The sequence below is a fragment of the Podarcis liolepis genome, assembly GCF_965112155.1.
Source record: "Podarcis liolepis genome assembly, chromosome: 14".
In the NCBI taxonomy this organism is placed as follows: domain Eukaryota; kingdom Metazoa; phylum Chordata; class Lepidosauria; order Squamata; family Lacertidae; genus Podarcis; species Podarcis liolepis.
Genome location: NC_139569.1, coordinates 47141236 through 47164185, shown reverse-complemented (window position 1 = coordinate 47164185; position 22950 = coordinate 47141236). Strand labels below are relative to the sequence as shown.

At 46.2% G+C, this 22950-nt stretch overlaps 1 protein-coding gene across 2 annotated transcripts in view; it reads right to left on the bottom strand.

Moving 5' to 3' along the window:
• The window catches only part of LOC310693448 (dual oxidase 2-like), a 54497-nt gene extending 32193 nt beyond the window's left edge, over positions 1–22304 (bottom strand). Inside the window, exons 1-12 of one of the 2 annotated variants that reach the window (XM_083475563.1) lie at positions 22212–22304; positions 19439–19522; positions 17871–18035; positions 14102–14289; positions 12326–12524; positions 11259–11425; positions 9115–9178; positions 7742–7838; positions 5110–5200; positions 4358–4460; positions 2004–2161; positions 469–635 (exon numbers count right to left, since the gene is read on the bottom strand). In XM_083475563.1, the coding sequence (XP_083331689.1) occupies positions 469–635; positions 2004–2161; positions 4358–4460; positions 5110–5200; positions 7742–7838; positions 9115–9178; positions 11259–11425; positions 12326–12524; positions 14102–14289; positions 17871–18035; positions 19439–19522; positions 22212–22290 (1562 nt within the window). In that variant the 5' untranslated portion in view covers positions 22291–22304. Of the gene's footprint in view, positions 1–468; positions 636–2003; positions 2162–4357; positions 4461–5109; positions 5201–7741; positions 7839–9114; positions 9179–11258; positions 11426–12325; positions 12525–14101; positions 14290–16681; positions 17638–17870; positions 18036–19438; positions 19523–22211 lie in introns of those variants that run through there. The other variant, XM_083475564.1, reaches the window with a different exon arrangement.
• Between the last annotated feature and the right edge of the window lie 646 nt (positions 22305–22950).

The window sequence follows — 22950 nt, the reverse complement described above, 5'->3', positions numbered from 1 at the left end:
GCTGTATTTGAGACATTATAGAGCAGGGTGGGGAGAGAAACTGTGGTCCTCCAGATTGCTGGACTTCAACTCCCATCATCCCAGACTTTTGGTCTTGCTGGCAGAGGATGGTGAGAGTTCAAGTCCAATGGCACCTGGGAGTGGCGGCCACATCTTTCCAACCTCTGTCACAGAGTATGGATACACATGATATGGTTAAAGCATATTAAATGCACATGACTTCCCCTGAAGAGCCCTGGGAAACTGTGGTTTGTTATAAAGGTGCTGCACACTGTGGCTCCGTGAGGAGGAAACTACAGCTCCCAGGAGTCACGAATATGATGTAAAATTGTAGTGCAAATCTGTCTAGAGTTTCTGGTACTTGGTGGCAACGGCAAGAAATTTCCTCCCTCTTTCTGCAAGCTGGCCTTCCCGTTGTTCATGCGCCTCATGCTTATGAATGTTTTCAAAAAGTTGGTTAGCTGTTACCCATTCTTGGTGTTTTCAAACCAGAACCGGTCTCCATCCCGTAAGCGAAGAAACTGGTCCTGAATGATGCTGCGAAAGAGCTTTCTATCAGCTTCCAACAGGCCCCCAAGCAGCAGTTCCAGGCGGCCTGTGTCATTGCTGTACATCTCTGCAAGTTCTCTGCAAAGCTGGGAACAAGCCAAAAGGTTAGGTTGCTGCATCAAGACGAGTGGGAGGCTTTCCAGGCTGCTTGGTTAGTTAGAGGGGTAGGCTGCATCGACATCGCACATTTAAAGCACATGACTTCCCTCAAAAAATCCTGGGGACTTTATGAAGGCTAAATTACAGTCCCCAGGATCCTTTGGTGGAAGCAATTGTGTATATATATGGCATATACACATATGTATATGTGTATATGCATATGGCATATGGTGCTGGAGGAGACTCTTGAGAGTCCCATGGACTGCAAGAAGATAAAACATATCCATTCTTAAGGAAATCAGCCCTGAGTGCTCACTGGAAGGACAGATCCTGAAGCTGAGGCTCTAATACTTTGGCCACCTCATGAGAAGAGAAGACTCCCTGGAAAATACCCTGATGTTGGGAAAGATGGAGGGCAGAAGGAGAAGGGGACGACAGAGGACAAGATGGTTGGACAGTGTTCTTGAAGCTACCAGCATGAGTCTGACCAAACTGCGGGAGGCAGTGGAAGACAGGAATGCCTGGTGTGCTCTGGTCCATGGGGTCACGAAGAGGCGGACACGACTAAACAACTAAACAACAAATGGCATATACACAGAAAGAGAGAGGCTGCTTTGAATCTGTCAACCAAAGCCGTTTCACTCTGATCATACAGTAAAAGAACAAAAGCCTTCAAAACATTTTTCTCCAGAGCGGCAGCGGGAGAGAAAGTGCTCTGTGGCTTTTTTGAGCTTGCACATCTCCCAAAGACCTTAATGCTGCCTTTCTTAACTTTGGGCCCTCAGATGCTGGACTACAGCAGGGCTAATGGTCACGGATAGGAATTGTAGTTCAACAGCACCTGGGGACTGGAGACTAGGGAAGGCTGTTTTAAAGAGGGCAATGGGCAGGTCTGAAAGCTGTGGAGCAGTGATGTGACAAAAGGACCATGGAAGCTGACTTACAGTAGGTCAGATGATTTATATCTAGCAATGTCTGCTCTGACTAGCAACAGATCCCCAGGGACTCAAGGAGGCAACTTTCCTCTCATCTGATACATGTTTCTTCAAATATATCATGTCAAGGATTGAACCCGGGAGCGGATGTGTGCAAAACAGGTGCTCCTCTTCTACCAGGTTGAAGGGCTGCAAAATGTGAGGCTTTGCCTCTCCTGCAATGTTTCAGCTGTCTCGATTTTCTCAGGTAATGTCTGATTTTCTATGGGATGCAGCACAGAAATGTAGGGTTGCTCTTATAGGCACTTGGGAAAATGCTCCATCTCCACGGATGGTCCGGCTTACATGAGACAAAATGCACCCTGTTTAATGCCTGGCTTATCTATGCCCCCACCCCCTGCAAGACCTCTGACAGAGTACCGTTTCATTTGGGTGGATGTCCTGCCATTTAGTAGCAATGGAGTGGTTGAAGAACTCCCTGGCTCTGTTATAGGTAGTTAATCCAAGGTCCCGCCCACGATGAATCCAGTTGGCTACGAAGTCCATGCGGGAGTACTTCAGGGTCCCATACCAGTAATCTGGAGAACAAGTACAACACAGGACCATCAGGGCACTGCAACACAGAGGAATCCCTGCAGAGAGCAGAATGGCGGCCTTGGCAAGGCACCTCTGAGCACTCAGACGGGCATCTGTTCTAGAAGGAACCCGGAAGGACCTGGCCTGCTTCCACATTAGGACTCCTTAGTGTTAATGCTAAGGCATCCCTGTTCAGCTTTAAGCTGTAAGTGGAAATGTGAAAGTGGTTCCATGGTTAATGTTGAGTTTCCTCTCCATTCTCAGCCAGAAATACCGATCCACATGGTACAGAAGGAGGATACAGGTCTGGTGTATGTATCATTTGAACCTAAGTAGGGCCCTGATGGATCACAGAATCATAGAAACATAGAATTTAAGAGTCAGAAGGGACCCTGAGGACTATCTGGGATTATCATTTTTTATGCTCGCTACCCCAGTATATGCACTTTTAAGCACATTACTTGGCTGGAGAATGACATTGCAAAACTCAGAGCAGAGCAAATTTTAGAGAATGGCTAAATTTCAGTTTTTTTCCCTAAGGGGGGGGGGGCAAATCAAGTTCGCTTGCCTTTAAATGTGAACTGAATCAAGTTTCTCTGCCATCCTTACTCATAATAGGCCCACTGAAACTAATGGACCTAAGTTCATGGTGAATTAATGGACCTGGCCAGGTTCCAGTTGGTTTTTTGTTTTGCAATGTGAAAATTAGGTAAATTCAACTTTACATTTTAATTTAATCAAATTCCTCTCCCATCCCTATCTGATAGTAAGGGACACCTGATCTGAGGGGACATTTGAGGAGAACAACAGCAGAAAGAGTTAAACTGTTCCTCCACCCCACTTCCCTGTTGTACCAAAACTTTGCAAAAAGGGTGAAATGTCTCAATATTTTGCAAAGCAATCTAAGGCTCACTGCAAGGAAGAAGGATTCCCACCTCCCTTCTGTGACTTGCAGTGAGCTCAGTCCTGTGGTTTTCCAAGCCAACCCAATTTAAGGAGGCCCGGGCACCGGGTCCTGCCCCACATTGTGGGTGCCTAGAGAGGGCCTCTGACATCACGTGCCTGGCACACATGTGACATCATGCGGCTAGAGGCCTGTTGCGGCCTACAGAAGGCCTAACAGGGTTCAACGGGGCCTGTTGCGGCCTCTGGAAGGCCTGATGGGAAGGTCTGACAGGCCTTGTTGGGCCTTCCCGTGGCTACAAGGGCCTTATCGGGTCTTCCACAGGCCCCGGCAGGCCTTCCCATAGCCATGATGGGCCTTCCCGCAGCTGGGGGGAGGTTGGGTCTTCTGGAGGCCACAATGGGCCTCCAGAAGGTAAAGAGGCATTTGACAGATGGGCATAGGAGCGGCACATGGAGCCACTCCAGGGCCCCCTGGAGTTGGCCGCCCCTCTCATCAGCTGGCCAGCATGCCTGGCTGGGCTTCCTCAGGGGTGAACTCGGCGAGGGCATACGCTCTGCCACTGGGCACGGTGACATCGGGCCCAAACGCTCCCGGTCCAAAAAAATTGTAGTTGCCCTGCCCCTTCATGGGGAATGTTGTGGGGGCTGGAGCACCCACAGCCCCACACACTTGGCGCCTAAGTAAGGAGGGAGAAGTCAAAGCTGCATATGTTTTCAGAGAAGTTTGCGTGTGGAAAAATCCCTTCACTTTCATTGAGCCTCAGAGAGATTTGCAACACACTGTTTTGCAAATCCCTCGCAGTTCAGCGCAATACCAAGTCCCCACGCTCTCCAGTTTCAGCCTAAGGATGTAGAGAGAATTGATTACATGCATTGCTTGCATTTCAGTGCAACAAGGAAGCAGAGAGAGGCAAAACCTGGGCTGTAAATGTAAGGGAGGAATGGACAGGAGTGCAAAGGGATGGTAATCTACACCAGTTTGGATTGTCCTGGTCTTCCATTCTTTATATTTTCTTTTTTTAAAAAAAGTTGGAATAAATGAGCCCTGGCAGCATCTGGACAGCACTAGGAAGACAACCCACGTTTGCTGAGCCCACAAAGTAACTCTTCCTAGACTGATTCTGGGCAAAAGATTCCTTATTTTTTATTGCCTTTCTTGGTTTGTAGACGGGATCAAATTCTTTTGCAATTAAATCAGAGAGAGAGAGAGAGAGAGAGAGAGAGAGAGAGAGAGAGAGGAGAGGAAGAAGGATTAAAAACTGGCAGGAATAAAGGAAGAAGGAAAAATCTACCTTGGAGATCTTCAACCACTATGTTGTCTTCCTTCTCAGCAATTTGAGAAGCCATCCCCAGCAGCAGGTCAGACACATCTTTACCCGTTTTGATATTGGGATTCTGAACAGGATAGATAAAAAGACTCAGCATCAGCACACCACAAAGCTACACCCATTGCCAGTTCTGAGCTAGGATTAGCAGCATGGCAGGGAAGCCGCCAGTTCAGATGTTTAGATCAGTAGCCTGGCCCACAGCTAATAGAGACCAACACAACCTTACTGAAAATATTATTTGGGCCCAGAGTTGCTACATGCCTTGCCGAGGTTACCTGCTTAACCCGTGATATAGGAAGCTGCCAGGCACCAAGGCAGACAATTGGTCCACCTAGTTGAGTATTGTCTGCACCAGAGATGAGGGAATTGTGGTCCTGCAAATGCTGTTGGACTCCCATCAACCCTAGCCAACATGGACAGTTGTCAGGAATGATGGGAGTTGTAGTCTATTAACCGCAGGAGGGCCACAGGTTCTCCATCCCTGGTCATTACCGGTCGGCAGTGACACTCCAAGGTTTTAGACAGGAGTCTCACCTCAACTTGGAGGTGCCAGGAATTAAACCTGGAACTTTCTGCATGCAGAGCATGTGCTCTACCAGTGACCAATGGCGTATCTGTACCAACAACAGAAACCAATTTACTCTATTCATTTTCTGTTTAAGTGGTGTAACATGTGCCTTTGGTTAGAAATTTATGCTTAGTTGCAAGCCCCCTACCTCTCTGCTCCAATAACTGTTGCACAACCGGAGTACCGGGGAGCGGGTGCCATCTCTGTTAATCACTTCTCGGAAGTGACAACTTGAGTTCCTGAAAGAAAAGCAAAAGAAGTGAAACGATGCTCTAAGCAGGAAAGGAATGATATCCAAACCCATGAAAATAAGAGCCCCTCCAGGAGTATTCTACAACATGTTATTGGCACAGCTATAGCACATTGGTGCAAACCATATTGAAAGTGGCGTCACATGCAACTCCCCCAATAGCACGATGAGCTCAAAACATTATGAATGCACAACAAAATATATTTGCAGGGGCCCTAGGGAAGCCAGAAGGGGAAGAGGGAAAACCAATAAGGGCTCCATTGAACAGAGTGAGGAAGAGAACACAACAGCCTTAACACGTCAACATCTAAAGTGAGCCCTCTGTAAGACCATTAAGTTGAGTCTAAGATTACCTTACTGCACCGACAAAAGCAGATGGATGGGGGAACTTTTTAATAAGCACATGCTCATTGCATTGCATTGTTTCTTAAGAGCTAAAAGGGTTTCATGCGTAAGTATTGCTTATAACAACCCTGTCAGGCAGGACAGCAAATCCTCTCCTTATTAACCATGGTGTGAGTAGGTCAAGAGACAACAGTAGTGAGAGGTTTGAACCAGGGCTGTCCAGGGTCCTTTCAAAGAGCGTTCAGCAACTGCAGTTTCTTCAGAACGTAGCAAGGCAGATTGCCGTCCAATAAATACCATATTTTTCGCTCTATAGGACACACTTTTTCCCCTCCAAAAATGAAGGGGAAATGTGTGTGCGTCCAATGGAGCGAATGCAGGCTCCTTGGCTTCAGCGATAGCAACGCGAAGCCTCTGAAGCCTGCACTCCGGAGGCTTCACGTTGCTTTTGCTGAAGCCAGGAGAGGCTGGTCTTTGAGGCTGGCGGTGGGGGAAAGCAGCTCTTCCCCCCACCGCCAGACCCACAGGCTCGGTTGAAAAGCCCCCAAGAGCGGTGCACTCTTCAAAGGCTGCACGGCTTTTGTGGGCTTTTCTACAAGGTGGGGGAATTCCCCCACCTCCTAGAAAAGCCCACAGGAGCCGCACAGCCTTTAAAGAGCGCACCACTCTTTGGGGCTTTTCCCCAAGGAGGGAGAAGGGACTGACTGGCCAAGTCAGTCCCTTCTCCCTCCTGTGGGCTTTTGCGGGAGATGGGGGAATTCCCCCACCAGGGGCGCCGACTTATAAAAAATATTGGGGGGGCCCATACCGGGGTCCATACTGGCGGCAGGATGGCAGTGGTGCTTTTGCATGCAAGAACCGGCCTGCCCTCCCCAGGCTTCGCGCCGGGAGGCGGCCACCCCCTCCTACCAACGTCACCTTAGCCAAACCCAGAAAAAAAGCCCCGCTCCGGCGGCGGGAACTCCCGTCCCCTGCATTCTCCCCTCACCCCGGTCCCTCGCCGGCGACGAATACGCCGTTCCTCGGCCCCGCGGCTCCATTCCTTTCTAAAGTCCCGCCGCTGGGGGTCTTCCTCTGACTGACCGACCTGCCCGCCCCTTCTCAGGAGCTCCCGGTCACTTTGGGAGGCGCGCGCCGGAGTCCCCTGCGCGGTTTTTGGCAAGGTGCCTAATAATTTTCTTAAATTATTGGGGGGGCAGAGCCCCCAAAACGAATTTTTGAGGGGGCTCGGGCCCCCTCAGGCCCCATGGAGTCGGCGCCTATGTCCCCCACCTCCCGCAATAGCAGGGAGAAGGTCTGGGAGAAGCGCACAGGCTGCGTGCAGCCTGTCCGCTGCTCCCAGAGCTGGGGGGTGGGGTCATATTTTTTTCCTTGATTTCCCCCTCTGAAAACTAGGTGCGCCCTATGGTCAGGTGCGCCCTATAGAGTGAAAAATACGGTACTACTTGGAGCACGTAACTCCGGCATCATTCCATCTGCATTGACTACCTATTTGTATATAGAATTCGGGGCTTTTTTCAGTGACAGTTGTCTCCTATTTTACCCTTGCCCATGCCAATACTTTTGCTGGCACCCATGACATTTTTATAAATATATGAGCTCTGGTAGCTCATTTTTGGTATTAAAAGGTACAGTACTATTTTATTTATTTATTTATTTATTTATTTATTTATTTACTTATTTACTTACTTACTTACTTACTTACTTACTTACTTACTTACCTACCTTTGAAGGCCCCACATGACCTGGCAGCAGAATATCTCAAGGACCTCATCCTCTCATGCAAACCTATACATGCACTGACATCAATATCAGAGGACTTACAATGTCCCTCCACTGTCAGAGATAAGGCAGGTGGTTGGGACATGAGAGGGCCTTGCAGATATAAAGCTGCCTTATACAGAGTCTATCTGGATCAGAGCTGTCTATTATGATTGGCAGTGGTTCTCCAGAGTCTACTCAAATTGGTGGTGACCCTATAGAATCTCTCCCACCACCTGCTGCTAGATCCTTTGAGATGGAGGTGGTCAGGAACTGAACTTAGGACCTTGCACATGTGAGATGTGTCTTCTGGCAAGGCTACCATTCTCCAATTGACATGCGTGGTCCAAGCCTCAGAGGTTTGCTCATCCAACTGATGTATCAGCCAATCCATAAGAAGGCTAGAAGTAAGGCAGATTCCTACCTCATGTACACGCCAGGAGGGACCATGGTGCCCAGAAAGAGCGCTGTAGTCACAACAAATTCAGGTGAGATCCTAGCATCCACATGTTGCTTGTAACCTGAAACAGAGATGACTGCTCTGAATAACAAGACTCAATGAAGGGCAGGGATGGCAACTACAGCAGGATGAGGCCCCATTGCTGCATGGATGATCAGTCAAGTGCAGACACACTTTTTGGACAGAGTGTGCATGTTTGGTTAATGAAATCTATAGTTTATAGTGCAAAGGTATGCAGAATCCCCAAATACAATTCAGGCCCCGCCTGCACTATAGATTTAAGACACTGTTCTACCACTTTAAATACTCATGACTTCCCCTCTAAGAACTGTAGCTCTGTGAGGTGGTCTTCTAACCATTCTCAGTCTAGGTTAGAATGCATAGGATTGTAGCTTCAGATTCTCTCGCTAATTACCAAGATATTATTTGTCACTGGATTATTGTGGCCTAAACCACTGAGCCTCTTGGGCTTGCCGATCAGCGGTTCAAATCCCTGTGACAGGGTGAGCTCCTGTTGCTCTGTCCCAGCTCCTGCCAACCTAGCAGTTCGAAAGCACACCAGTGCAAGTAGATAAATAGGTACCACTGTAGCGGGAAGATAAGTGGCATTTCCATGTGCTCTGGTTTCCGTCACAGTGTTTCATTGCACCAGAAGCAGTTTAGTCATGCTGGCCACATGACTGGAAAGCTGTCTGTGGACAAATGGCGCATCCCTCAGCCTGAAAGCAAGATGAGCGCCGCAACCCTATAGTAGCCTTTGACTGGACTTAAGCATTAAGGGGTCCTTTACCTTTTTACCTATTTTGTACATGCAAGCAAGCTCTTCTTATACCTTTTATTATTCCTGATATTACAATCCCTTTCCACGATATTTATTCATTAATGTACATACCCTATTATTCTAAACTGCACCCCACACAAAAGGGGGTGTATTATTAATTTTAAAATGGAAATGTGTAACATGAAAAATAAAGAGAAGGTGTTTATTAACATGCTTGCTTACTGATTGATTGATTGATTGATTGATTGATTGATGGATGGATGGATTGGATTGGATTGGATTTGGTTTGACCTGTCAGCTCTTTGCTACCAAGGTCTCCAAGGGGAAACTGGTGGTTCAAAACAACAGCCAAAGTTTGAGTAAAGGTGAAAAATGAAAGGAATTGTGGTTTTAAATAACGGGAGAGGCTCAGGTAAACCTCTAGTGCATTTATATTTATTTAAACGCATATGCATGCCCCAAACCCCGCACACTAACAGCAGAACAAAATCAGCTCAGTCTACTGGCCCCCATTGAACGATACCCACTTGCACACGCCATGATTCCTTCTCCTCACCTGTGTAAGGTTCAGCAGGGCCATTCCCAACGAAGGCTGGCAGCCATTCGTAGAGCACAATGTTCTAGGGAAACAAGGAGGAAGAGGCAGCTGTGACACACAGGAAGTTGCTCCACACCCAGTCAGACTACCTGCTGGGTGCCCATTGGGAGAGGTAGGGCAGAAGACAGGAAGACCAACAGCAGGTGGAGCCAGAGCCAATGGCAGGAAGAGCCACCCCCTGATTGGTTGTAAATAGAAGGGCACTCAGATGGGGATTGGGTGAGATCGATGGGACAGTACCCCATTTGCCCTAATGGACCACAATCCACTGACTGGTTACTTTATTTTCCCGTGTATAAGATGATGCTTTTTGCTTTTAAAAAATAGGCAAAAATTGGGTGTCGTCTTATACATGGATAGTGGATGCAGAGGGGACATTAATGGCAGCAGCAAGCAGGAGATGGGCAGTGGCAATTGGGCGGGTGATTGGTGGCTGCGGCAAGGCCTGCTGGTGATTGGCTGTGGTTGTGGCAATGGGGCAGGCAATTGGCGGCTGTGGTGAGGCAGGCAGGTGATTGGCAGCTACGGCAAGTGGGCGGGTGGGCTGTTGGTGGCGGTGAGCGGGCAGACAATTGGCGGCTGCGGCGTGGTGTGTGATTGGCAGTGGCAAGCGATTGGCAGTGGAGGGCAGTTGGGTGAGTGATTGGCGGAAGTGACCTCCTCCACCCTCCAAAAAAGCTAAACAACTTAATTTCCTAATTTTGGGTTAAAAAAAATAGGGGGTTGTCTTGTACACAGAAAAATACGGTATCTACCCAGCCCTGGTCTGTTCAAGCCTTATTTATTAGATCACTTGCTGCTAAAATAGGCTTCCAATAGGAGGCAGAGATCTTTCCTGGTATATGGGTCCTAGATCTTCGGGAAGGGTCATGGCTTTCCATGCAGAAGGTCTTGAGTTCAATTCCAGGCACCTCTAGGTAGGGTTCAGGGAGACTTCCTGTCTGAAACCTGGAGAACCGCTACCAGTCAGTGTGAACAAAACTGTGCTGGCTGTACCAATGGTCTGGCATCATTCTTTCTTTAGAAAAAATAGGAACTTGGAGATGTCATGGACTAGAAAGACCTTCCGCATGAAAATCATAAGAGCTACCACTGAGGTGTGGACTCTTCCATAAAGCTTAATAGGCAGAGGTGTTGAGTGAGGAAAATGTATGGGAACTCAGCTCTAAGAGTTTTGTTTCTCCCCCCGCCCCCCAAACCTGGAGTCATTTTTTTCATCTGCCAGAGCATCAAAGTAATGGAGAGGCCCTCTTTGCTCTGGCCAAATGAATGAGGTGATAACAAGGTTTCCAAGTTTTGCTATTGCTTGTGACGTATGAGCATGAATTATGTCAGAGACTGAGACCAGCTTCCAATTCTATGACTAGCAGCTGGTGGACCATATATCATAAAATGGGCCAGCATAACTGCCTGCATTTTTGTATTTTCTTTAGGTGTTGGGAGGCTGCCATGATAAACTATTATATTATACCATTTCCCACATCTCTCTACTTAGGAAGCTGCCATACACCAAGTTTTTCTAGTTCTCTGCTGAGCCCAGTTTTGTCTACCGTAATTGGCTTCTCTCTCTAGGGCAAGATTGAAAAAGCTCATCTTTTATTTCCCTTCTCTTCCCTCCCCCTCCACTTTTTATGAAGATTACCCACTCTGAGACCCCACAGCTAATTCTCCCCTGGCCTCCTAACTGGCCCAAGTAGGACTAATTCAGCCAGCTAGCCCTGGTGACTATCTAATGCTTATTAGATGGATTTCCCCTAAATTGGTTTCTGAACTTAGAATTTTATTGCTATTCATGTTTTTATACCGTATTTTATGCTGCTTTTACAATTAAGTGTTTTAAATTTGTTGCTAGCCACCCTGAGCCCGGTTTTTGAACCGGGAAGGGCAGGGTATAAATAAATTATTATTATTATTATTATTATTATTATTATTATTATTATTATTATTATTAAACACATGCTCTGCCACTGAGCTATGGTCCCTTGCTTAGAGACAACGAGGAAACAAAACACAGTCTAGGGGTTTATGTGCCCAGAGAGGTTTGCTGGATGCCTCCCCCTGCTGCCCGGCCACACACAGTCTTTCTTCCATGCCTCGCTCACCTGGTAAGTGGCAATAACCCGCTTGCGCACGTGCTGAAACACATCTTCATCAGACCAATCAGGGTGCTGTTGGGCAAGCTTTGCTGCCAGGACGTTGTGGTAGCGGAACCAGACGATGCCCATTGCTTGCAGGAACAGGTCTGCATTACCTTTGGCATTTCCAAAGTCTAGAAGAAGGGATTGGGTGGGAGGTAGAGAGAGAAAAGAGCCAATTCTAAACTTCCAGATCCTGAGAACAGGTACAGATTTGCTGGTATGATCTCATGAGAGGAGCATACCATCTCATAGTAAATATAGGAATGATGTCAAACAAACATCAGACACGGACATTTTATGACCCAGCCTTCTTTCAAATGGTTTATATCATATATCATATATCATTTGTTGTCACAGACGTATATTTCAAATGGGGGAAGGGGAGGACTTGGAGGAAGAAAGAACAAGCCCCTCTCTTGCCACTAGTATGCTATTAATTGACCCTTCTCAAACTGGTTCCTAAAAAAACAAGCAAATGTGCTATCAGACATCACTTACGGTAAATACATTTGCCTTTGCAGATGATGTGCCGTTTTGACCTTCAGAATTTGCCATGCTGGCACTTTCAAACTAGTGATTCGCCAATGCCCATTTAAAAGATACAGGACCCTAAGAGCTGTGCAACATTTTCTACCTGTCTGTGCTCTTTGCTATTGACATTCTGGAACCCTTATAGGGAGGTTTTTATTTTTATGTTTAATGTTTTATTGTGTTTTTATATATTGCTGGAAGCCGCCCAGAGTGGCTGGGGCAAACCAGTCAGATGGGCAGGGTACAAATAATAATATAATAAGTGCTATTGTTCTAGAAAAAGAGGGCCTGAAGAGATGAACCCTCTCCCCTCCCTATTTCTGTTTTCTCACAGGCTCTCAACTTCAGACTGTATCCAAAATTACTCATTAGAGCAAACGGGGCTCTGGACCACCAACCTCCATCTGTTCTCATTGCCTCTGGCGCCCCCTACTGTTGTCCTCCTGGCCTTCCACCCTACCAGTCCCAAAGGGGCACCAGGCACCACCAACCTTCCTTACCATAGAGTCCCTGTGGTCCACTTTGTCCTGTGGACGGATCCAGAGCCTTCCACATTAAGCTGTTTGCCTTTGTCTGCCTTGGGAAACCATCTTCTCCGGAGAGCAGCTTCCCTCGTGAGAAACTTCTCAGAGAATCACTCCAGGAATGGGATGAGCCATAGATGGCACTCCCATCAAGCCATCCTGTCACCCCATTTAGCTGGTGAAAGAGTGGGGGAGAGGAGGTGGAAGCAGGTGGGTTAGGTTCCTTCTAAATTTTTGGCCAGGGGGCCATTAAGCATTCTGTACCGCAGAGGCAATGAAGAAAGCAGCTTTGTGCAGGGTGGTGAACGAACAGAAGATTTAGCTTATCATACCCTTGCCAGAATGACTGCACTGTAGATATACTGCCAGGTTATTCCATAGGCAATGAGTCAATGGAGTCAAAAGGGGATGAGAGATCATCAAATGCAACCTATGTTTTTTTGATGGACTGCTTAATAAAATTTTAAATAAGGTAATTTAAGCAAACGGGGGAAAGGTCACAGCTCAGTGGTGGACATCAGCTTTGCATGCAGAAGATCCCTGGCTCCATTCTTATGTTCAGTATTCCAAATTTCCATATCAATTTGTGTTGGTCCTTGTGAACACACACCAGCAATTTAGAGTGAATTTCTCCTAATATAAGCGTTTTCATGCAATTTTGCCTGACATACATATTTTTGGAGAGCAACTTACCCTGATATAATGCATTTGCGCATGGTGTTCTCACTAGTCTATGCGTTTTTATTCACACTTTACCCCCCCCCCCAGTGCGTCTCTTTGCTTTCCTTTGAACTACATCAGTGAGACCAAGAGGGGGTGGGGTTGTGTCTGGGCAGCGCAGAACCTCCACACACACTGCTCAGGCTTGTGTCCCGGGGAGGTGCTGCTAACACAGCGGTTTGACTTCACCCCCCGGAGGTGCACTTCATTGTCTCTCAAGACAGATGGTTGCCAATCAACCATCGCCCCCATACAAGCATTTCTGAACACATTATTTAGCTGGGGAGCTGCAAAATTCGGATGAGGGCAAATTTTGAAGGATGGCTGGAATTTCAGTTCTCATGTAGTTTAGGAAAGCCAGGCAGGTTCACCTTTAAATGGTACTAAATTTACCGTATCTTTCGCTCTATAAGACGCACCAGACCATAAGACGCACCTAGTTTTTGGAGGAGGAAAACAAGAAAAAAAAATATTCTGAATCTCACAAGCCAGAACAGCAAGAAGGATCGCTGCGCAGCGAAAGCAGCGATCCCTCTTGCTGTTCTTGCTTCTGTGATAGCTGCGCAGCCTGCATTCGCTCCATAAGACGCACACACATTTCCCCTTACTTTTTAGGAGGGAAAAAGTGAGTCTTATAGAGCAAAAAATACGGTAATTTCTCCCCCATCCTTCCTCACTAGCACTGCTGATAGCCTTTCAAACAGAGGACTGCTCTCTGCAAAGATGGACATCTTAAACCCATCCCCTAATTTGCCCATTCTGTTTATTCATTTTAGTACATTTTCCTTTTCAAAGGCACACTGTTTTATTTTTAAAACGTCCCGGGCAGAAAACTGAGCGAACCATTGCAGAGCATTCCATTCTGCATCTAGACACCACCCTTAGAGACTGAATCTGACTGCTCTCCCAGCAATGCTGCCACTACATGAATCCTCTGATACACGCCCTGTATTTGCCCTTTTCCCCTGCAAAATGTACTGTGCAAACACGTGCAAAGGGATAAACACTGATTTGCAGCCAGCTGGATCTTACCTGCTCCCGGGGCCTGTTGGGGCTTTGTCCTGTACCTGGAGCCCACTGCATTCGCTGGAATGGCAGGACAACATCACCTGAGCCAGCAGGGTCAAACACAGGATCTCCTTCAGGGATCTGTATGTTTAGGAATTCGGCAGGGCAGCCGGGCTTGTCGGCTTCCAGAATCTCCGAGAGCACATGGAAACCTGGCAAACACCAAAAGGGACAGAACTAGCAGAGGGTGGATGAAACAGGACATCTAGTGAACCATGACACCTACGAAATTCAATTCCGTGAACTCACAGGGCCTGAAACCACACTCCACGAAAAACCTGCTGCAACTTCTCTTAAGAGTGTTGCATCTAGAGAAGCTTCAGTATTTGCCAGTTTCGATGCACGCTGACCTGATCTGCACCTCTCAGACTAAGCTGCAGACCAGAACTTCAGTTACCCACCAGAGTGTGCAGTTCCCCAAATGTGCCAATCTAGTTCTCCCCTACTGACCTCAAAAAAGTATCAAAATATATTTTAGAATGCATATTTGGATGGAAAGTATGTTCCTGAAAGACCTACGTTGGTTCCCAGTACGTTTCCAAGCACAATTCAAAGTGTTGGTGCTGACCTTTAAAGCCCTAAGCGGCCTCAGTCCTGTATATCTGAAGGAGCATCTCCACCCCCATCATTCAGCCTGGACACTGAGGTCCAGCACCGAGGGCCTTTTGGCAGTTCCCTCCCTGCAAGAAGTGAGGTTACAGGGAACCAGGCAGAGGGCCTTCTCGGTAGTGGCGCCCGCCTTGTGGAACGCCCTCCCATCAGATGTCAAGGAAATAAACAACTATCTGACTTCTAGTAGACACCTGGAGTCAACTCTGTATTGGGAAAAAATTAATGTCTAATGTTTTACACTTTTTTATGTGCTGTAAACAACCCAGAGTGGCTGTGGAAATCCAGCCAGATGTGTGAGGTATAAATAATAATAAAATCATCATCATCTTGTCTTTCTTGCCTCAGGCAGCAAAAAGTCTTGAGCCAGCCCTGCTCACAGAGTGTAATCCAGCCAGATGCCATCATATCTCATTGCCTCCTGAGGAATCTCTTCTCCTCAGACAATGATTCCATAGACTATCCCAGGGGTCTGCAACCTTTAAGAGCCACTTGGACCCGTTTCCGAAGGGGAAAAAACCTGGGAGCCGCAAAACCCTTGCGACATTTAAAACAAATATATCTCCGGAGCCGCGATCTGACAGTGGGCGGGAAGGTGACGTTGGGACGGTGCGTGACTAACGCACGCACCGCCCCCATGCGACGTCACAGCCAGTACAGCGCCTGCTACAGTGGGGAGTGTCGGGGGCGCACAATGCGCCTCCTCCCCTCGCTAGTATCCGCCCCGGAGCCGCGGCAAAGGTGTAAAAGAGCCACATGCGGCTCCGGAGCCGCGGGTTGCAGACCCCTGGACTATCCAATAGTAACAAGGGATACTATTCTGTGGATCAATTTCAGTGAGGTTGAATAATGTGTGCACAAACTTTTTGAGTCTCTTTTAAGCCCAGTTTTTAAGGCTTGGCAATTTCCCCCAAATGGGAGCAGGCAGAAAGTACTACAAACCCGGGAAAGAGCTCTCAGCCAGTGCCAATTATGAAGGAAATAACTGGTGGCGGCAGCAACAACGACTACTACCACTACAATAATAATAATATAACAAATTTGACAAAGGAAAACCAAAAGAGATGCTTAGAAGAAATGTGTTCAAATGTGGTAAGAACATGTTAAATTATTATTAATCATTACTAATGTTATTATTACAAACTAGGTTTCTTATCCACCTTTCACAATAAGTGAAGTGACAGCAATTTAAAAATACAATATTAAAATTGGTTTAAAACAAATTAGTCAAAAGAATAGGGTGGGTCCTATGATATATATGTCAGAAATGTCAAAAGTCCAGATATATAGGTGTTTCTCTTCAGCACATGACAGGAACTACATAAAGGAAGGTAACAACACCTCTCTGAGGAGATGGAATTCTACAACTTAGGGGTTTGCCGGAAAGAATGCTTTCTCCTGGGTTCCCACACCCCTGAACCGCTAAGGGGCTCAGAAGTGCCAAAGAACCCATTTCTTCTTCTTCCTACTCTCTCATCATGGCTTCTGAGAAATCCACAGTCTTGTTTGAACATATTCCAAGGGATTAAGCTCCAAGCATTACTCAGCCTTCAGCAGAAATGCCTAGCAACAGCCAGGCTCCCAAACATGCCCGGATCACACTGGCAAACGCTAACCCAGGGGGAAGTAGGTTTAAGTGACCAAATAGTTCTGAGGTTTGGAGCAGAAATCCGCAAGGAGGGGCAAACATGACCATTGCTAAAATAAGACATAAAACCAGTCATGCAAGAGCCTAGTAATCCTCTTGGAGGTAATCCTATGATCTAAGGGTTTGAGCCAGAGGAAGAGAAAAAGGGGCACACTGTGGTTTGAATTACAGTCTCTGCGTTGCTGTCACAAGGCCTGGAAACCTTGGCAAATCCCTCACCCCCAATACTATAATTCTGTGACCAGAACCTCCCCAAATCCCGTAATTGAAAGAATTAGGCACATTACTCCATTAGTTACAGGCATTGATTTGAGGCCTGATTTGTGGTAGAAAGTGGGCCTTGACTATATCAAGCGCCTCGTTTCTCCAAGATGTCAGTGCTGTGAAAAGCAGAGTAGGCCAGCCTTTCCCAACTAGATGCCTTCCAGGTGCCTTGGACTACATATCCCATCAGCTCCAGCCACTATGCTGCATGGGGCTGATGGGAGTCATAGTCCAAAACATCTGGAGGGCATCAGGTTGGTAAATGTCTGGAGCAGACACTGCCAGAGTGGACGCGAAGGAATTTGGGGGCAGTTGTGAAATCAGGAATCCATTTTGTTTTTCCCATGATTGAAAGGTGCTCTATGTTGGAGAGGGGCCAAACCAGATAAATCAGTCCTGTTCCCTGTAATGATGCCGATTCCTTTGTAAGACGTTTGCTGGAGATTTGCTGAAAGGGCCAAAAACGTTTATTTGCTGCATCTTATACCATCCCGGCAGTTTGAGTTTTATGATTGCTGTTTAGAATCTTAAGAAACACGGCACAAAAGGAGGAGGAAGAAAGAAGACGCACACAAACTCAGGAACCCGCTCTTGGAAGCCTCTACATCATCAATGGTCATGAAAGCAGCAACACTGGGAGGGGTTAGGGTTGCAGGTTCGATCCCCGTATGGGACAGTTGTGTATTCCTGCATTATATAATAATAATTTATTATTTATACCCTGCCCATCTAGTTGTGTTTCCCAGCTACTCTGGGCTGCTCCCAATCGAATATTAAAAACACAATACAGCATTAAACATTAAAAACGTCCCTAAACAGGGCTGCCTTCAGATGTCCTTTAAAAGTAGGATAGTTGCTTATTTCCTTGACATCTGATGGGAGGGTGTTCCACAGGGCGGGTGCCACTACCAAGAAGGCCCTCTGCCTGGTTCCCTGTAACCTCACTTCTCGCAGGGAGGGAACCACCAGAAGGCCCTCAGAGCTGGACCTCTGAACGATGGTGGTGGAGACGCTCCTTCAGGTATACAGGACCAAGGCCATTGTAGGGCGAGTTGCACTCGATTGGAAGAGTCCCTTCCAACTGTACAATTCTAGGATTCTACGATATCAGGGAGGAGCCAAAGGGTCATTGGACACATGGACCCCTCCCTCAGACGCAGCCCAGTGGCATGGATGCTGATGGAAGCCATGACTCAAGAGTTCTCAGCTTACCAAAGAAGACGCCCAGCACAGTTCTGTTCTTCTGAGAGGGTGATCCAGAGTCCCCTCGTGCCACCACATGGCTGAGTCTCCGTGCACTGGGGACATTTGGTTCCTGGGGGGCCTGGTACACGCCGTCCGCATAGCTCGCAGGAAGGAGCCGCGACAACCACGATCCTAGTGGTGAGAAATCAGCATGTCAGCTTGACGTAGCCAGCCGTGGGCAAGACTTAATTTTTGCAAATTTCTTCAGTGATGGGGTCTTAAAAATATGTCTCTGAGGGTGAGGAATCTGCAATTATCTTTGTGACTGGAGAACATTTAGCTTGGTAAGTCTACCTTAGATGAAGAAGTTCATACAGTGCTTTCGGAAAACTGAAGAATTTAAATTTTACCTTACGAAAACGTCAGTAATGGTAAATAATATTAGTAATAATAAATAATTATAATATAACTGCAAGTACTTGGGGCAAAGCATTTCTAATTATTTCTATGGAATTTACAGACATTTTACTTACCAAGCATAACTAAATTATATTAATTTGACCAAAATATCTTTTGAATTCCCCAAGTGATGTTATACCCTTTTAGTACCCGTCATTTTTGGAAGCTAAAAGCTGAAAAATTCAACACACCCTATTGAGGTCATGTGGCCAGCATGACTAAGCCGCTTCTGGCGAACCAGAGCAGAGCATGGAAACGCCATTTACCTTCCCGCTGGAGCGGTACCTATTTATCTACTTGCACTTTGACGTGCTTTTGAACTGCTAGGTTGGCAGGAGCAGGGACTGAGCAACGGGAGCTCACCCCATCGTGGGATTTGAACCGCCGACCTTCTGATCGATCGGCAAGCCTTAGGCTCTGTGGTTTAACCCACAGAGCCACCCGCGTCCCTAGGGTGTGTCTTAGGTGCTGTGCAAAGTATGTCCTAAGAAACAAGGAAGGAGATGGGCGGTTGGACCTTTAAGGACCTCTGCTCCTTTAAGACATGCTTGGATGCAGTGGTGAGCCTGCTGTGGAAGCAGGCTCCCCAAGATCTGATGCGCATATGTGCTGCTGTGAACAGCTGGGAGGAAAAAAGTTGTGAAATGCACAAGGTGGAGGAACACAACTTCCCTGCTCTTTAAGGCAGCATTGTGAACCCTAACCCAGGGATCGCCTGGGCTCTTATATATCCCACCTCAACCCATTGCATGCAGGGCTGTTTCCAGTCCACCCAAAACAACGCTGTTTGACTCGCTGTTTGCTGTAGCCAAATTTAATGATATGATTAATTCTGTTATTGGTGTGCGGCTATTCTACACCATTTATTTCAATAGGAGTGTGGTGGAAACGTCATCAATAAGCGTGGTGCCGGTGGAGGGGAACAAGTGTGAATTTAGGACTGGGGGGGGGGGGGGAGAGAAATCGAATGCCAATTGCCTGCCTGATTTTCCATTCATTTGCAGAAAGATGTGTGAACTGGCAGACCATTTCGCAGAATTTGCCAATATTCCCCGTACACATGGACCCAATGCTTGGCATCAGAAATGGCATTTGCAACAGCATTGGAGGCCTGAAAACCTCAGGGACGCTCTCACCTGCTGAGTTGTGCCTGTGGTACATGAGGTTGTTGTACCAGCCGTCGTAACGCTGAATTTCCCAATGGATATTCTTTTGGGCGCCTGAGAGTAAACCACACATGAAGTTATTGGAAGCAGAGATGGTTTTTCATGAAAAATCAGGGCCAGTTAGGGTGTCGGCATGTTGGAAGATGCTCAAATTTTCGTATGTGGTGAACTGGCAATGTGTCTTCATGGTGGGCATACCTGGCAGGACTCGGTAACAGCCCCTTCTGGTTCAAAGATATGTATGATAACCATGGGAGAAGCTATGGAACTGGGATTTGAAGTTTACAGCATGTTATACATTGAAAGAAAATGATGTATCGTTGGTATTTAAGTCCTAGTAAACTAGCTAAAATGTACAAAACCAGGTCAAATACATGCTGGAATTGTAAGGAAAAAGAAGGCAACTTTTATCATATGTGGTGGACATGTAAGGTAGTACAAGAATTCTGGGAGATGACATATAATGAACTGAAAAATATGTTCAAAATAACCTTTTCTAAAAAATACCCGAAGGAATTCTAGGTGCCAAAATTCCAACGGATCAGAAAATACTATTTATGTACACCACTGCTGCTATTTATGTTATACCACTGCTGCTCGGATGTTACTAGCCCACAGATGGAAAGAAGACATTGTCCCTACCACAGAAGAATGGCAGATTCAGTTGATGGACTATGACGAATTGGCAAAAATAGAATAAGAAATCAGGAAGACCAAAATTTTAATAAGGAATGGGGAGAATATATAAGTTACCTTACAAAACATTGTAAACAATTAAAATTATTAGTAGGATTGAAATGACACTTGTAGTCTAATGTTGAATTTTGGGTATGATGGAGATTTAAAAGATTTGGCTTAATAGACAAGATGCAGGAGGAAAAGGTTAATAGAAGGACCCACAAAGGGGGAAAGTCCAGGAGATTCTTTGGAATTCTCTTTTTATGTTGGTTGTGTGATGACTGTACATTTTTAAAACCTGAAAAACTAAGTAATTTTTTTAAAAAGAAGAGAAAATATATGTATGGCTTAACTAAGCTCACCATACATTTAAACTACAGTGGTACCTCAGGTTACATACGCTTCAGGTTACATACACTTCAGGTTACAGACTCTGCTAACCCAGAAATAGTGCTTCAGGTTAAGAACTTTGCTTCAGGATGAGAACAGAAATTGTGTGGCAGCGGCACGGTGGCAGCAGGAGGCCCCATTAGCTAAAGTGGTGCTTCAGGTTAAGAACAGTTTCAGGTTAAGAACGGACCTCCGGAACAAATTAAGTACTTAACCTGAGGTACCACTGTACTTTTATGCTACTATAGGCTGCTGGATTAGTTTGGTGGTCGATGTGGTTCAGCATCCGGTTCTCACAGTGACTAACCAGATGTCCATGGGACATGGCACCATCTCCTCCTGTGGTTTCCAGCAGCTGGTTTTCAGAAGCATTCTAGAACATAGCCTTCTCCTCCATGAACTGGCCTAGGCTGTCCAAGTTGGTGACCATCATTGCCAATTGTGGGAGTCAATTCCACAGCTTTATATTATGCCATGTGAAGAAGTCCTTTCTTTTGCCTCTCCTGAGCCTTCCAGCATTCTGCTTCACTGGATATCACATGGATTCTCATATGATGAAAGAGGGAGTAAAACTTATCTATCGGCTCCCTCTTCACCATGCTTAATTTTATAGACTTCTGTCATGTCACTTCTAACCTGCCATTCCTCTCTAAACTGAAAAGGCCAAAATGTTGTAAGCTTTTCTCATGGGGTTAGAATCATGACTTCCCAAGAATTCTGGGAGCTGTACTTTGTTAATGATCTCCTTACAACTTTTGGCATACCTGACATGCTCCATTTCCCAGGATTCTTTGGGGGAAGCCATGACTCTTAAGTGCACATCTTATATTCCAGTGGAATGGAAATCATTTGATAGCTATGGGCACCTGTTAATGACCAGGAAAATGGAAGACTTGGCCACACTGTCTGTTTGAGAAAGCACCAAAAACAAGATCACTGTTTGGATCTAGTCTGCAGCAAAGTCTACATGGAACCACAAGACTCACAATACCATCCTAACAAGAGTTAGTAAAAAGGTAAAGCTAAAAGACCCCTGACAGTTAAGTTGTCGTGAACAACTCTGGGGTTCTGGCGCTCATCTCGCTTTACTGGCTGAGGGAGCCGGCGTTTGTCCGCAGTCAGTTTTTCTGGGTCATGTGGCCAGCATGACTAAGCCACTACTGGCGAAACCAGAGCAACACATGGAAACACTGTTTACCTTTCCTCCAGAGCGGTACCTTTTATCTACTTGCACTTTAATGTGCTTTCAAACTGCTAGGTGGGCAGGAGCAGGGACCCAGCAACAGGAGCTCACCCCGTCATGGGGATTCGAACCGCCAACCTTCCGATCGGCAAGCCCTAGGCTCAGTGGTTTAGACCACAGCGCCACCCGCGTTACTCTAACAAGAGTTATACCCTGTGAAATCAACAAAAAAAACCTAAGCAGTTTCCATAAAACAATGTGAAATACACTTAAGAAAATATAGATAAAATCAAACATTAAAAACAAGTAGACATGAAATGCCTCACAATAGAGACAAATTTCTGAAACAAAATAGACATAATAAAATTGCACGTCTGGGTAGGCTTGCCTCAAACAAAAAAAGTTTTTATCAGTCAAGTAACAGCTCTAAGAGGAAATCCATTTTAGGAAAACCAATTGTTAACTGGACAGGGAAAAGTTGGACAGACTTACCAGTCGAGTGCCATAAACTTGCCAGGACAAACCAAAGCAAAATAAAAGTTTTAGTTCCCGTCATGAGATCAGTCCACATTTCTTTGCGGGACTTTTTCCCTGAAAGACAAAAAAAAAAAAAAGTAGTTGCATCTTACAGTCCTGGGAAGCCTGAAAACACGTATTTCCATTTTGTGGTGCAGCGGTTAAAGCGTTGGACTAGGACCTTGGAGATCAGGGTTCAAATTCCCCCTTAGCCCTGAAGCTCATTGGGAGCCCTGCCTCTAGGCTAACCTACCTCACAGGGCTGTTGTGGGGACTAAACAAGGAGAGGGAAAACCTTTAGTTCCTTATAGAAAAAAGTGGGATATAAATGCAACATATAAAATGACTCAGGTGGAACCTCATCAGGGGATGGCTTGGTAGTATTGCCCACCCACAAAGTGAGCAGTGCTTCCCTCTGGAAACAAACGATGCCAGAGACAGAGACATTAATTTTAGATCTAGACATTTCAACTAAGCCCTTTTCTTTTCAGACTGATTTTTGCACTGGTCTCCTGCAATGCAGATACACTGCAAATAGCTAAAATCTGCCCCTCAGAAGGAAACCAATTCCTTTAGCTGGTTTAAATTCAGAAAAATTCTATAAAACTTCTAATTTGCACATTGATTTGGGTGGAACCATCAGCACTTGTTGAAGAATTTGGAATATTTTGGCAATAATTGTTGGGAAGAAAGGAAGCACGGGTCATTCAAGATG